Source organism: Triturus cristatus, chromosome 4_1 (assembly GCF_964204655.1).
Source record: "Triturus cristatus chromosome 4_1, aTriCri1.1, whole genome shotgun sequence".
Lineage (NCBI taxonomy): Eukaryota > Metazoa > Chordata > Amphibia > Caudata > Salamandridae > Triturus > Triturus cristatus.
In genome coordinates, this window is record NC_140585.1 from 1,133,740,060 (window position 1) to 1,133,754,227 (window position 14,168).

The following is a 14,168-nucleotide window of genomic DNA, read 5'->3' on the forward strand; positions in this document are numbered from 1 at the left end:
TTAAAGCTGCTTCGCATTACAAGGGTGGTGTATTGGCATTCCCATGCAACCACCCAAGGTTTCTCACACTAAACCCAATTTAGTAGATTGAGTTTAGCGTGAGAAAACTGCGCCCTTTTCAACTAGGCGCAAGGAAGGAGAAATGCTTTCATTTCTCCTTCCTTTTCCGACTTTGCATGCGTGCTGCACTGTGCAACACGCATAAAAAGTTGGAAAAGCTATCCCTCATGTCTAGCATAGTATTTTGTACAGGAAGGGTACCCTTCCTGTACAAAACCTATGCTACACTCATGCACACACCCTAGCACTATAGCGCTAAGGTGCGTGCATGGCGCACAGCTTCTGAAATCAGCACCGGCGCAAGGGAAAATGGAGGAGCGAGCCATATCTTTAAAAATATGTCGCTCTCCTGCTCTCTCCATGTCACGCAACGCAGCACAGTCTCGTGGAGGGCTGCATTGCGTTGCACAACTTTTTTGTAAATCCCCCCCCTTAGTCTCTTATTTGGAAGTAGAAAATCTCTAGTGGGATGAGGATGGAGGCTGTAGCCAGCGAAAGTTCCAAGAGGCCAGATACCCCTTTGGTGAAGGACTGCTGAACAGGATTTGCTACTGTTGATAAGAGCGTAGTGGGAGCTGCCGCGAAGTCAGGCCAACCGGCGATGCACCTTGGGCAGATTGACTAGCAGGTTTGTCTCTGTCTCTTCTCAGTTCTCAGATCAGTTTTAATTCAAAAAGTTTACAAGTCCGAAGTTTTGGATTTTGGCTATCTGGACACTTTTAACACCACCACCAAGGGTCCAGGAGTACAGGGGCACCACTAGGCATGGGGGTTAGGACACACTTAGACTGGGGCCAGGTGCGGGTTCAAAGTGGTGGGAGCCTTTTCTGTCCCTGAGGCTCTGATCAGGAGGCTAACCAACTATCCTTTGGAGTCACTCTGGTAATCCTGGGTTCGAGTAGTGGAACAGGGCTCAAGCAGCAGGGCACACCACTGACGGTACAAGACAGTCTTCAGGCACCAAAGCACACTTTCCAGGTGTAGCAAATTACAAAGTCAAAGCAAATCTGAAGTACACAGCAGGCCACAGCAGCAGGCAGTCCTCCGAGAGTCCTTCCGCAGGTCGAGAAAGTGAAATAAAGAACGGGTCTGAAGATCTTATTTGTATACCGGGTGCCTACTTTGAAGTTGAAGAAGTTTCAAGAGAATTCTTAAAGTTTCCCGACTCCCCTGCTCTGGCTCCAAGCTGGCTGTATGAACAATGCAGAGGTAACAAGTCCTTTGTGTGAAGACAGAGCACAACCCATTTAGTTGTAAGTGGGGCTGTACCCAGCTCCGTCCCCCATCCTGTCAGTGATGACCCATCCAGGCACACCTAATCCCTCTATTGTGAGTCTGTCTGGGAGGAATAAACAAAGCCCAACTGCAAACTACACCCAGTAAAAGACTGCAGGCACCAAAAAGTTAGGGCAGAAAAATTCCAATTTTCTGAAATTTCCATTTTCAAACTTGTAACTTAAAATCCGACTTCACCATTAGAGAGGATTTTTATTCACATTTTCTGAGACACAAAACATTAAGTGTTTACCTGTTCTTAATCAAAATGTAGTGCTTATTAAATGTAATAAGGCAACCAAATGTTATCCTATAGGAGAGGTATATCTCACAGTAGTGAAAAACGAATGTAGGTGTTTTTCACTCCCAAGTCACATAAATCCTAAGAGTACATGTCCAACCTTTTAAGTTCAATGCACCCTGCCTTATGGGCTACCTTGGGCCTACATTCGGGATGATTTATATGCGATAAAAGGTAAGTTCTCGGCTTGGCAGGGGGGTTATATATTGCAAAGTCAAATTGGCAGTTTAAAATGCATACAGGCTGCAATGGCACACCTCAGACATGTTTTAAGGGCTACATAAGTGGGTGGCACAATAGGTGCTGCAGGCCCACTAGTAGCATTTAATTTACAGGCCCTCGATATAGTATACCACTTTACTAGGGACTCATAAGTAAATTAAATATGCCAATTAGGTGTAAGTACATTTTACCATGCTTTAGGGAGAGAGCACAAGCAATTTATCCCTGGTTAGCAGTGGTTAAGTGCACAGAATCCTAAGGTCAACAAAACCTAATTAACCAAAATAGGAGGGTGAAGGCAAAACGTTTGGCGGAACACTACCCTAAGGCTGACAGGTTTAACAGTCTAGTTTTGTTTCAAGTGACCTAGAGTTTGGAGTGGATCCAAAAAGTCAAGGATACTCATAATGACCGGTCCAGGGATGTGAGGGCGGTAGACAGGGCATTTGAATGCTCCTAATGGACCAGATGTACAGAAAGGCACAGTGGATTGCTCTGTGCTGCACCAATATGACCTTTTAGATCACAGTTACTACAACTGTGGTTTGTGGATGTTGTTTTATGAAAATGTTGCACTGTCCTTTTGAGTTTTCAAAACAAATTAGGATTACAGTTTCTTTTCTTTCCATTGGGTGGAGGCTGTGCATAATAAATAAATAATGTCGGTATCAAAAAGACATACTTGCGGTGATTAAAGATTTACATTTTAAACATATGAATATTTTGAAATATTTAATACTGGATGCTATTTTTTATCCTACATATTTCAAGCCACAAGAATAGGAAGTTATGAAATGGTGTCAAACCTTATCAGGCACAGCTGCAGTGTCAACCAACCGTGCATAAAGCGCTGGTCAGCAATGCACGAAGCAGCCAAGCAAGGGCGCAAAGACATCATGGCTCTGCTTCTGAAGAATGGCGGTGACATGAACCTGCGGAATGCCTATGGAGTGACCCCTTTGGGAGTGGCGGCAGAGTACGGTCACTGCGATGTGCTGGAGCACCTTATTCACAAAGGTACACATCTCTCAAATGTAAGCGAAATGTATGGAGAAGAATGTTGCTTGCAATGATGAAAGCTAAAAACCCATTAACACCAGTTTTTAGCAGGGTGAAACATAAAAAGCAGGTTGTTATTGTTTTACATGTTATTGTTTTGAACATAGGTTCCTTCTATCATACAAATGATGTGGCATATTCCATGGAAATACTCGAATGTACTTATGTATCTATGTGATATTCCAATATTACAAACCTATGCAGAAGCCAGAATAGCGTTGGGTCAAAAACAAGCATAAGGTAAACGATTGATAGTAGTGGTAACTAGTTTGTGACCTGTGAATGCCTTCTGAAGTAGTATTCTTTAGAGAGGTGCATCTTCAACTCTTTCCTAATGTACATAGATGAAAAAGGCCTGCTGGCCTTGGGTTTGCCAAAAACCACCAGCTATGATGAGCTTGTCTGCAAGATGAGCGGTGGAGCTGGCCGTAATTGCTTTGTAATTGATGCAGCTGATTTTGAAAAAGGTGCGGGCTGGCAAGGGTTGCCAATGGAGTTACATCAGAACAGAAGTTCTTGCTAAAAAGTTAGAAATAGTGGGGTTAATTCACAAAGGCATTTCAAGATGTATGCATTCAGTATACTTTTTTCAGAGTTGTCTGGGTATCCGCACATGTGAATCACATTTGAGGTTTTGTTTATTTTGCTGCTACCTTCCTGTTACTAATTTTGTTTATTTATGCACTTTTTGATGGGTATATATGTTGCTGTTAATATACAGAGGTATTATCTATAGTAGGGATGCTGGGAACATGGCTGCTTTGCTGGGGTTGATATGTAGGTGTTTTACATTGATAATATGGTGTCTCCTCAACCTCTTATTTGGTGTTTAATATGCTGTATACTATGAGAAGTTATTTTAACTTGATATCACAGCATCCCTTTGATCTTTTAGATTATGGCTTTATCCTGTTATATAGCCAAATTAACATTGGGAGATCAAGTGCAGGCACTAGCTACAGGTTTGAATTATACCAATGCATGCTTATCAATATTTTAGATGTACTCCCACAATAGGCATTTATTTATGTATTTCACATAGTTATATACTTATATATCCAATATTTATTTATTCACATGTTTATGTATTTATACAGTGATGTATTTTGGTTATTGTCTGGCGGAAGTTGTTTTTATGCAAGATTGACATTATGGATTCATCCAGTATAACATCTCCACAACGATACATGGAGTTCCTGGTTTTAGCCTTTGGGTGAAAATAACTTACCTAATTATCCCTGATATTTGACTATGCACTTTATGTAATATATAATAAGCTAGTACTGACATTATTCTCTATTTTTATTGCAACTGCGCCGTTTAGAATTGGGCTTTATTAGATGCGGCAAATATATTTTTTATGTTTATGCAACACGTGATGACTATAAATGAATGTTTAACAATTGCACCGCGTATGTGATCAAGGCTAGGACTGGCCGAAACGGGTCATATGGACATAACTGTAATAAAAACAGAGTAATACACACTGGTGTCTGTGCACGTCTCTTGGAGGAGGTTACTTTTTTTGGGCTATATTTTTATATTTATATATATATATATTATCTACTGGTGGTCGCCAGTAGATAGTTATAGTTACAACCTAGTTTCCATAGGAAATCTCAAAAATCTATTTTGAATAACTTTGGCGCCGGTTGACGAATCCTCGCGAAATTTTTAAAACTAATGGGGCGCTCCGTTCAGCTCCTACCCTGAAAGTCTCGGGGTGATTCGTCAAGCGGGGGCCGAGAAAAAGGGGGGGTCCCAAAACACGTTTTCCCCATGCATTTTTCCATAGGACCTTTAGACACAGCTACAGTCCGAACGGCTGAACAGAATTACTTGAAATTTGGCAGAGAGGTAGCCATAAGGTCAAGGAAGTGCCTTTTTCAGGTCTGGTGTAAATCTGTTCAGTATTTCCTGAGAAAATAGCATTTAAAAGCATATCAATATCTATACGCGCGCACCATGTGCGCACTGCCGCACACCCTGCCGTGCGCGAGCGCAATTCTGATTGGTTGTTAGATGTCGGTAAACATTTGAATCGGTCGAAACCAGGAAGTGTCGGCCGCCATTTTGTCTTTCGCAGTCTGAGGGGGTGAAAAACAAAGGTGGAGAACGTGAAAAGGGGGCAGAGTGGACAGTTCCTGACCCCCTAGCCTTGGTCAGGGGGTCACAGAAGGACCCCCAAGGGAAGAAAAAAACTTTTTTTTTTTTTTTTTAAATCGCGAGGTGCGCGCTCCCTGCGTGCACTGCGAACCGTGGGCGCTTGGTGCGCGAAGCGCACAGAGCGCCCACAGAGCACGCACGGTGCGCGCATGATGAAAAACCTGGCAAAAAAAGAATAAAAACATAACTTAGCATTTAAAAAAACGTACAAATTCACTGAAAAAACCATAGGTTTCACACACGTTATAGTTACGAATTAACATTTAAAAAAGCTTGCAAATTCACTTAAAAAACCATAGGTTTCACACATGTTATAGTTAGCTGGACATTTCACTTGTAAAAAACCAATGAAATTCCCCCGTTATAGTTACTGCAGGCAACTATAACTCACGCGACTGCAAACCTCTGCTGATGACGTCAGATATTACATCACTGATGACATATGTGTCTTTCTGAAAAATAAATATTTGTAATATATGTATAGCTAAAGATTAATGGAAGAAGACATGGGTAAATAAGTGTCTAAATACAGTGATGTAATATCTGACGTCATCAGCAGAGGATTGCGGTCGCGTGAGTTATAGTTGCCTGCAGTAACTATAACGGGGGAATTGTACAACTGTACAATATGTAAAATGTATATCGGGTGTTGACTGATCATGTTTTGCCTAATTGTGGTGCCATGGTATCTTTGATAGGAGGCAGAACATTGGCCCATCTGTGGGCAAGATTTAGCGTATGTACGATTTTCCTATTTAGGTTTGTTTATATTGTAAACAAGGATCGATTAATCCATGTGACATTATGGAAGCAATGCATTATTCACTGCATTACGTTCCTCTTTAGACATTCCAAGATGGCGGAATGACAAGATTTGTTGCCGTCTCAAGAATAGTCTTTCTTCTGTCTTTATACCGGATATCATGTAAGCGCTCTTTATAAACAAAATGTGGCCGCAGCGTTTTCGTGCAGAAATTGACAAAGGCTAAGTGCCGAAACGCGTCTTGTTTGCCCGGAGTTCAAGAAAATAAATCCTTTTGAACTCTCCCCCGTGAGTGCTGTCGTCTGTTACGGGTACGATTACCCGATGGAACTGTGAGCTGTATATTTAAAGCGGGAACACCCCCGCTTGGCATGCACCCGTTCAAGAGTGCAACTGGCTGGTGTTGCGGAGCAATAATTGTTATTTTCCAGCTGCACCGTGATTTTTGGATTACTGGAGATTGAGTGTCGAGGTATCCTGGATGTACTGGGTTAATATCGCCGTGACTAAGGACAGACGGCAGATTAACGTGAATCCGGGTAAGGTGCCGTAGGCACGGAACACTCCTTATACTATCTGCATTTTCACTGAACGAGGGGGAGAAGGGCACGAACACTATAGTTGTGTATACAACTATCTAACAATCTGTATGATGTTCTGTGAAAGCGGCTGAAAGCATTTTTAAAAAACAGAATGGAACCAACAGAACTGAAAAAAACAAAAACGGGACTTCCGTAATGTCTAATTTGGCCTCCAAATTTTCCAACCTGGAACGTCTCTATGAGCGAGAGATTAGGAAATGGTGGGAGGCCACCTCTCTGCAAAATTACATAGAGGTAGGCAGAGTTCCGAGGGTCCTTTGAATATATACTGTACCGGCTTACGAGAATCCGGACCCCTTACTGTTGGATGCATGGGCGGAACACACGGCCCAGTCCTGTAAGGGAATGCTGGAAATACTCATGAAGTTCGCATGAAGCGACCGTGAAAAGGCCTTGATACTAATAAAAGAATTGGAGGATGATTTAATCAAGGAAGATGATCAAGCCAATGTGGATGTAAAACGTGAACAAATGAAAAAAAGACTGAAAACGTATGAACAAAAAATCAAACAACGTAAAGAAGAGAAATTTGACCGGGATGAAAAAGATTACAGCCAGGGCAGAATACTAACTTTTGCCAAAAAATATGACAATCCAAGGAAAGAATTAAGGCAAAAACCAACTCAACCATTAACAGTGGCCCCAGATACATCAGAATCCGAAATTACGGGTGATGAATCCTCCAATGAAGATGGAGGTAGTGGGGTACCGACGGATGCACCTCCTTTTTACGAGGAATTCAGGCTAATCAGGAAACAGCAATTGCAAGGAGGCAGAGGCAAGCCCCCAGAGAAGGCAGCAAGAGGAAAACGAGGCGGGGGCCAGAAAATTCGAAGGCTCGCCACCCATGACCCGCAGCAGGAAGGTTTTCAACAAACGGAAATGAAGCAACAAAATTTGACGATAATCAATCTGACTCCGAGAGTTTTAACCAAAGAAGAAGAATCGGTTTTACAACTCGGTCTCTCATTTTGTCCACATAAAAGTATCGAATTTACACAGACAAGAATCGATTTGTTTAAATTTACATGTAAGCTGAAGTTGCATAAATACTTCAAGTTGAAACCATCTATCAGCAAAAATGTGAATCCTAGAACTGAAACAGATACGTTAACTGGCAAAGACATTGCAACTTTGAAAGTACTAGAGGGTTTAAGAACTGAAACCACTGTGACAGAAGATACCAATATTGGCTCCACACAACTTATGGCCCAACTTGAAATTCAACAAAGTGGAGGCTTGAGTCCATTTAAACCTGCATCGGTATTTCTTCCACAAATGGCTACTGATGCTATTGAAACATTTTCAGATGCTGTGATTAAAGATTTAACTCGCTTATACAATGACAACAAATACAGGAAGAGAATCACGAACTTCTCAAAACAACAACAAAAGGTGTTAGATAATCTATCCAAGGACACCTCTCTTGTTTGTAAACCTTCGGACAAAGGGGGGAATATTGTTTTGCTCACGAAGGATCAGTATGAAACTGAAGCTTATCGTCAATTGAATGCCATTGTGTGCTATGAAAAGACCAATGAACAGATGTACAATCAAAGCATCACTGACTATCATTTGTTGATTTCTTCCTGGTACAAAAAGAATAAATTAAACTCAGAGGAATATTTATTCCTTAGATGTTTGAATCCAACTATTCCTACCTTCTATTATTTGCCCAAGGTCCATAAAGACATCAAGAACCCTCCAGGGAGACCTATCATTGCCTCTCAGGGTAGCCTTACTGAACATCTATCTATGTATGTTGACTTTTTCATTTCTCAACATGTGGTTACATTGAAATCTTACTTGAGAGATACAAAAGATTTTCTAACACATATAGATAAAATTGTATGGCAAGCCAGTTACTGTCTTATGGTACTTGACATCACGAGCCTTTATACATGCATTGCGCATACTGACGGCCTAAAAGCCATACGTTTTTTCTTAGAATCCTGTGACTTGAGGTTCTATGAACACAACAATATGATTTTGGAATTTGTAAACTTTTGCCTGACTCATAATATATTCTTGTTTCAGAAACATCTGTTTAGACAGATGTCGGGGACTGCTATGGGTACCTGCTTCGCCCCCAGCTATGCGAACTTGTTCGTTGGCTGGTAGGAGGAGCAGGTGGCCTGGGCGGAGCCTAATACATTTTGGAACATGAGGATAAAGGCATGGCATCGTTACATCGATGATTTGTTTATTGTGTTTGATGGTCCACCAGACCTGGCTAAATCATATATTGATGTCTTGAACTGTAACAATGTAAACCTAAAATTCTCAGGTGAAGTTAGCACTGAGGAAGTCAACTATTTGGACTTGACAGTGTATGTAATAGATGGGCAGTTACATACCAGACTCTATCGGAAAACCACCGCAGGGAATTCTACCCTTTTTGCCACTAGCAGTCATCCCAAGAAGCTTGTTGATAGCATCCCATATGGAGAGCTACTCAGGCTAAAAAGGAACAATACTAGCAATAAGGAATTCCAAAAGGCAGCAGAATCGAGCATGCAACGCTTTAGAGTGAGAGGCTATAGCGAAGCAGTCCTGTCACGAGCCCTAGATAGAGTGAATAAGATCCCTAGGAGAGATCTGCTTATGGAGAAAGCTATAAAAAAGTCTAATAATGGGACCTTTCGTATGATCACTACTTTTTCTGAAAATGCTAACCAACTTAAGAGGATATTGTGCAAAAACTGGCATATCCTCCTGACTGACCACATTATAAAAGAAGATTTACCATCGAATCCTTTGGTCACGTTCAGAAAAGCAAGGTCATTGAGAGATCATTTGGTCCACAGCTACCATAATGTAGAACCCAGTAGGGTATTTTTTAAAGCACTTAATGGTTTCTATCCATGTGGCAAGTGCAAAGCCTGTAAGAAAAGCAAACGCACTTTGACATATGATGTCCCTGGCCTCAGCACACCTAGAAAGATCACTAAGTTCCTTACGTGTACCACTCCTTATGCCATTTATTGTTTGGTGTGCCCATGTGGGCTCCGTTACATCGGGACACGATACATCCGGTTAAGATACGGATTCTTGAACACATGAGGGCGATCAACAATGTTGATGAATCATACCCAGTAGCGAGGCATTACAACAAAATGCATTGTCGTAATAGGGATCTCCTATCATACTTTTGTCTAGATCATGCACCACAAAACCCTAGGGGTGGTGATAGGATACAGAGATTAAGGCGTTTAGAATCACGCTATATTATAGATTTGCAAAGCAAGAATCCACTGGGTCTGAATAGTAGCGAAGAACTTGCTGTACATTTAGGATGATTAGGCTGACATTGAACACTATGTGGATCTTTTTTCTTCCAATTCTTTTGTAAATTTTGCATTCTGTGGTTTCTCTCTTTTTTTTAGCACAAAAACTGTACAATATGTAAAATGTATATCGGGTGTTGACTGATCATGTTTTGCCTAATTGTGGTGCCATGGTATCTTTGATAGGAGGCAGAACATTGGCCCATCTGTGGGCAAGATTTAGCGTATGTACGATTTTCCTATTTAGGTTTGTTTATATTGTAAACAAGGATCGATTAATCCATGTGACATTATGGAAGCAATGCTATATTCACTGCATTACGTTCCTCTTTAGACATTCCAAGATGGCGGAATGACAAGATTTGTTGCCGTCTCAAGAATAGTCTTTCTTCTGTCTTTATACCGGATATCATGTAAGCGCTCTTTATAAACAAAATGTGGCCGCAGCGTTTTCGTGCAGAAATTGACAAAGGCTGCCGAAACCCGTCTTGTTTGCCCGGAGTTCAAGAAAATAAATCCTTTTGAACTCTCCCCCGTGAGTGCTGTCGTCTGTTACGGGTACGATTACCTGATGGAACTGTGAGCTGTATATATAAATATATATATAAATCCAATATTTTCGCGGGTTTTCTGCCACAATGCGGCGGGGGGCTCACGGCTAGTTCGGGTACCTCAATCATCCATCCTTTGGTTTTCTGATGAAAAACCCAATGCAGAACCCAACTCCTTCAGTGCGAGTAATGCATTATTATTTCATACAGCGAAAAAATGTATGGAATAATAAAGCATGACTCACACTGAAGGAGTTGGGCTCGGTATTGGTTTTTTCATCAGAAAACTAAAGGATGGATATATATATATCTATTCACTTAAAAAACCATAGGTTTCACACACGTTATAGTTAGGAATTAACATTTAAAAAACCTTGCACATTCACTTAAAAAACCATAGGTTTCACACATGTTATGGTTAGCTGGACATTTCACTCGTAAAAAACCATTGAAATTCCCCCGTTATACTTAGTTCAGATATCTATAACTCGCGCGCCCGCAATCCACTGCTGATGATGTCACATATTACATCGCTCATGACATGGTCAGTGACATCACTCATAACATCACTGATGACATCATCCTTGTGATAGAGTGGCGGTCGCGGGAGTTATAGTTATCTGAACTAACTATAACGGGGGAATTTCAATGGTTTTTTACGAGTGAAATGTCCAGCTAACTATAACATGTGTGAAACCTGTGGTTTTTTAAGTGAATTTGCAAGGTTTTTTAAATGCTAATTCCTAACTATAACGTGTGTGAAACTTATGGTTTTTTAAGTGAATTTGTAAGGTTTTTTAAATGCTAATTTATGTATGTATTATTATATTTTTTATATATTTATTTTGTAATAAACTACCTATGTATATAGTTATAGATTGACTGTATCCTGTAATATGGAATGGCTCGTTTAAAATGGTTTTTTTAGGGTTTTTCACCGTGTGCGCACCGTGCGCGCACCTCGCGAATTTTTGAAAAAAAATAAAATGTTTTTTTCACCCTTCGGGGTCCTTCAGGGACCCCCTGACAAAGGCTAGGGGGTCAGAAACTCTCTACCCTGCCCCCTTTTCACGTTCTCCACCTTTCTTTTTCACTGTCACACACAAAATGGCGGCCGACGCTTCCTGATTTCGACCGATTCGAATGTTGACTGACATGTAACCACCAATCAGAATTACGCTCGCGCACGGTGCGCACACGGTGCGCGCTTATAGATATTTATGTACTTTTAACTGCAATTTTCTCAGGAACTACTGAACAGATTGACACCATATATGCAAAAGGCACATGCCTGACCTGAGGACTACCTCTTTGCCAAATTTCAAGTAATTCTGTTCAGCCGTTCGGGCTGTACCTTCGACTAAAGGTCCTATGTAAAAATGCATGGGGAAAACGCGTTTTGGGACCCCCCTTTTTTCTCAGCTCCCGCTTGACGAATCACCCCGAGACTTTCAGGGTAGTAGCTGAGCGGAGCGCCCCATTAGTTTTGAAAATTTCGCGAGGATTCATCAACCGGCGCCAAAGTTATTCAAAGTGGAATTTTCAGATTTCCTATGGAAACTCTGTCCTAACTATAACTATCTAGTGGCAACCGCCAGTAGATTATATATATATATATATATATATATATATATATATATTCAATGAAAAAACCAAAGGTTTCACACATGTTATAGTTAGCTGGACATTTCACTCGTAAAAAACCAATGAAATTCCCCCGTTATAGTTAGTTCAGCTAACTATAACTCGCGCGCCCGCAATGCACTGCTGATGATGTCACATATTACATCACTCATGACATGGTCAGTGACATCACTCATGACATCACTGATGACATCTCAAATGACATCACTGATGACATCACTGATGACATCATCCAGAGAATGTGTGTTTTTCTGAAAATTACATATGTTTTATATATGTATATCTCAAGGTCGATGGAAGAATAAATGGGTATATAAGTGTCTAAATGGATGAATTGTTTTTGAAAAATTGATTGTATAACTGACTGATTAAGTGTATCTTAGTGAATACATGGCTTAGTGAGTAATGTTTAAATATGTAAATATCTGTATCAGTCTCTCACTTTGTGTATAAGTGGCTGCATGGGTTGGTGAGTAGCTACATGAGTGTCTATATAGGTTATTAGTTCGTTTTTTGAGTATCAGTGTCTGATGTCTGTATGGTTCGGTGGGGGGTATTACGTAGTGCATAGGTGCATGAATGAATGACTCACTCTTTGTATGTGTTGAAGACAGCATGTGTGCAGGACTCTATGGGTGGATGAGTGTGTGCATGGGTGTGTTAGTGAGTGAATGACTGTCTCAATAGTGTCTCTATGAGTAACTACATATGTTTTAAACTAGTATATGTCACTATTGGTGTATATAAGCGAGTATATGTGAGAGTGAGAGATTGGAAGAGTTCCTGTATGAATAAGTATGTGTTTCTATAAGTGATTGTTTAAAAGACTAAGTATGTGTAAGTTTCTGTAGAAGTAAGTGTGGCGGTGTGTGTATAACTGTGTATGCAAGTAAATGTATGTTTGATTCTTTATTAGCATGAGTGACTATGTGTGTGAGTACCTCTATGGATGAGTGGCATTGTGTAACAGGATGTATATGTGTATGAGTACATATGATGAGTGAGTACATGTATGAGTGACTGTATAGGATTGTTGGTGAATGAGTGGATGTGTATTTGGATCTTAGAATTACTGTATAGGTTGTTGTAACTGGTATTGGTATGTCCATTGTTTTTAAAATTTTAATTTCTATTTTTGAATGTGTGTATCAAAGGTTATATTAGGGGAAGAGGAGGTCTGCCACTCTATCACAAGGATGATGTCATCAGTGATGTCATCAGTGATGTCATTTGAGATGTCATCAGTGATGTCATGAGTGATGTCACTGACCATGTCATGAGTGATGTAATATGTGACGTCATCAGCAGTGCATTGCGGGCGCGCGAGTTATAGTTAGCTGAACTAACTATAACGGGGGAATTTCATTGGTTTTTTACGAGTGAAATGTCCAGCTAACTATAACATGTGTGAAACCTTTGGTTTTTTCATTGAATTTCTAAGGTTTTTTAAATGCTAATTCCTAACTATAACGTGTGTGAAACCCATGGTTTTTTCAGTGAATTTGCAAGGTTTTTTAAATGCTAATTCCTAACTATAACGTGTGTGAAACCCATGTTTTTTTCAGTGAATTTGCAAGGTTTTTTAAATGCTATTTTTTTTTTTCTTCTATTTTTTTAAACATATTTTTATTTTAATTTTCTATCCTTTTATAAAGACTATGGTTAAATTTTTAAAATTCTTTAATATGTTTTTTTTAATATATTTTATAAAATAAACATGTAAAATTTATTTGCAGTACATTTTTTCCTTTTTTTTATTTATTTTTTAGTACGCGTACCGTAAGCTTACGGTAAGCGTACGGTTTACGCAACGTCCGTAATTTATCTACGCTGTTTGCGTATATTTACGCAATTTGCGTAGCCGCGCGTACTCTGCGTGGGACGTGTACGCGTGTACGCTACACGTGCACGTTACGCGGAAGTGTCGGGGAGTGACTGTTAAGCGCATGCGCGCAAGCGCGTGTCTTTTTTACGCGCATGCGTACTTTTGCCGTAAGCGTACCGTAAGCGTACCGTAAGCGTACGGTAGGTCATGTGATCATGAAACACAACTTTTGATTGGTTGAAACTACTTTCAGTTCTAGAACTCTCCTACACCACACCCATTCCCCTCATTTCTGCTTGTGATCCCTTAGGAGAAGGAGCTGGGTTGTCTTTGTGATACGATGGCAGAACAGCAGAGCCCTTCTGAGAGTGAGGCTAGCACTAGCAGCACTACCTTGAGGCAGAGAGCGAGGA

At 40.5% G+C, this 14,168-nt stretch overlaps 1 protein-coding gene across 3 annotated transcripts in view; it reads left to right on the plus strand.

The window, feature by feature from the left end:
* Positions 1-14,168, plus strand: part of ASB15 (ankyrin repeat and SOCS box containing 15) — a 130,221-nt gene that overhangs the window by 87,328 nt on the left and 28,725 nt on the right. For all 3 annotated transcript variants that reach the window (XM_085654197.1, XM_085654196.1, XM_085654198.1), the window contains one exon: positions 2,630-2,875. In XM_085654197.1, the coding sequence (XP_085510323.1) occupies positions 2,630-2,875 (246 nt within the window). The remainder of the gene's footprint in view (positions 1-2,629; positions 2,876-14,168) is intronic.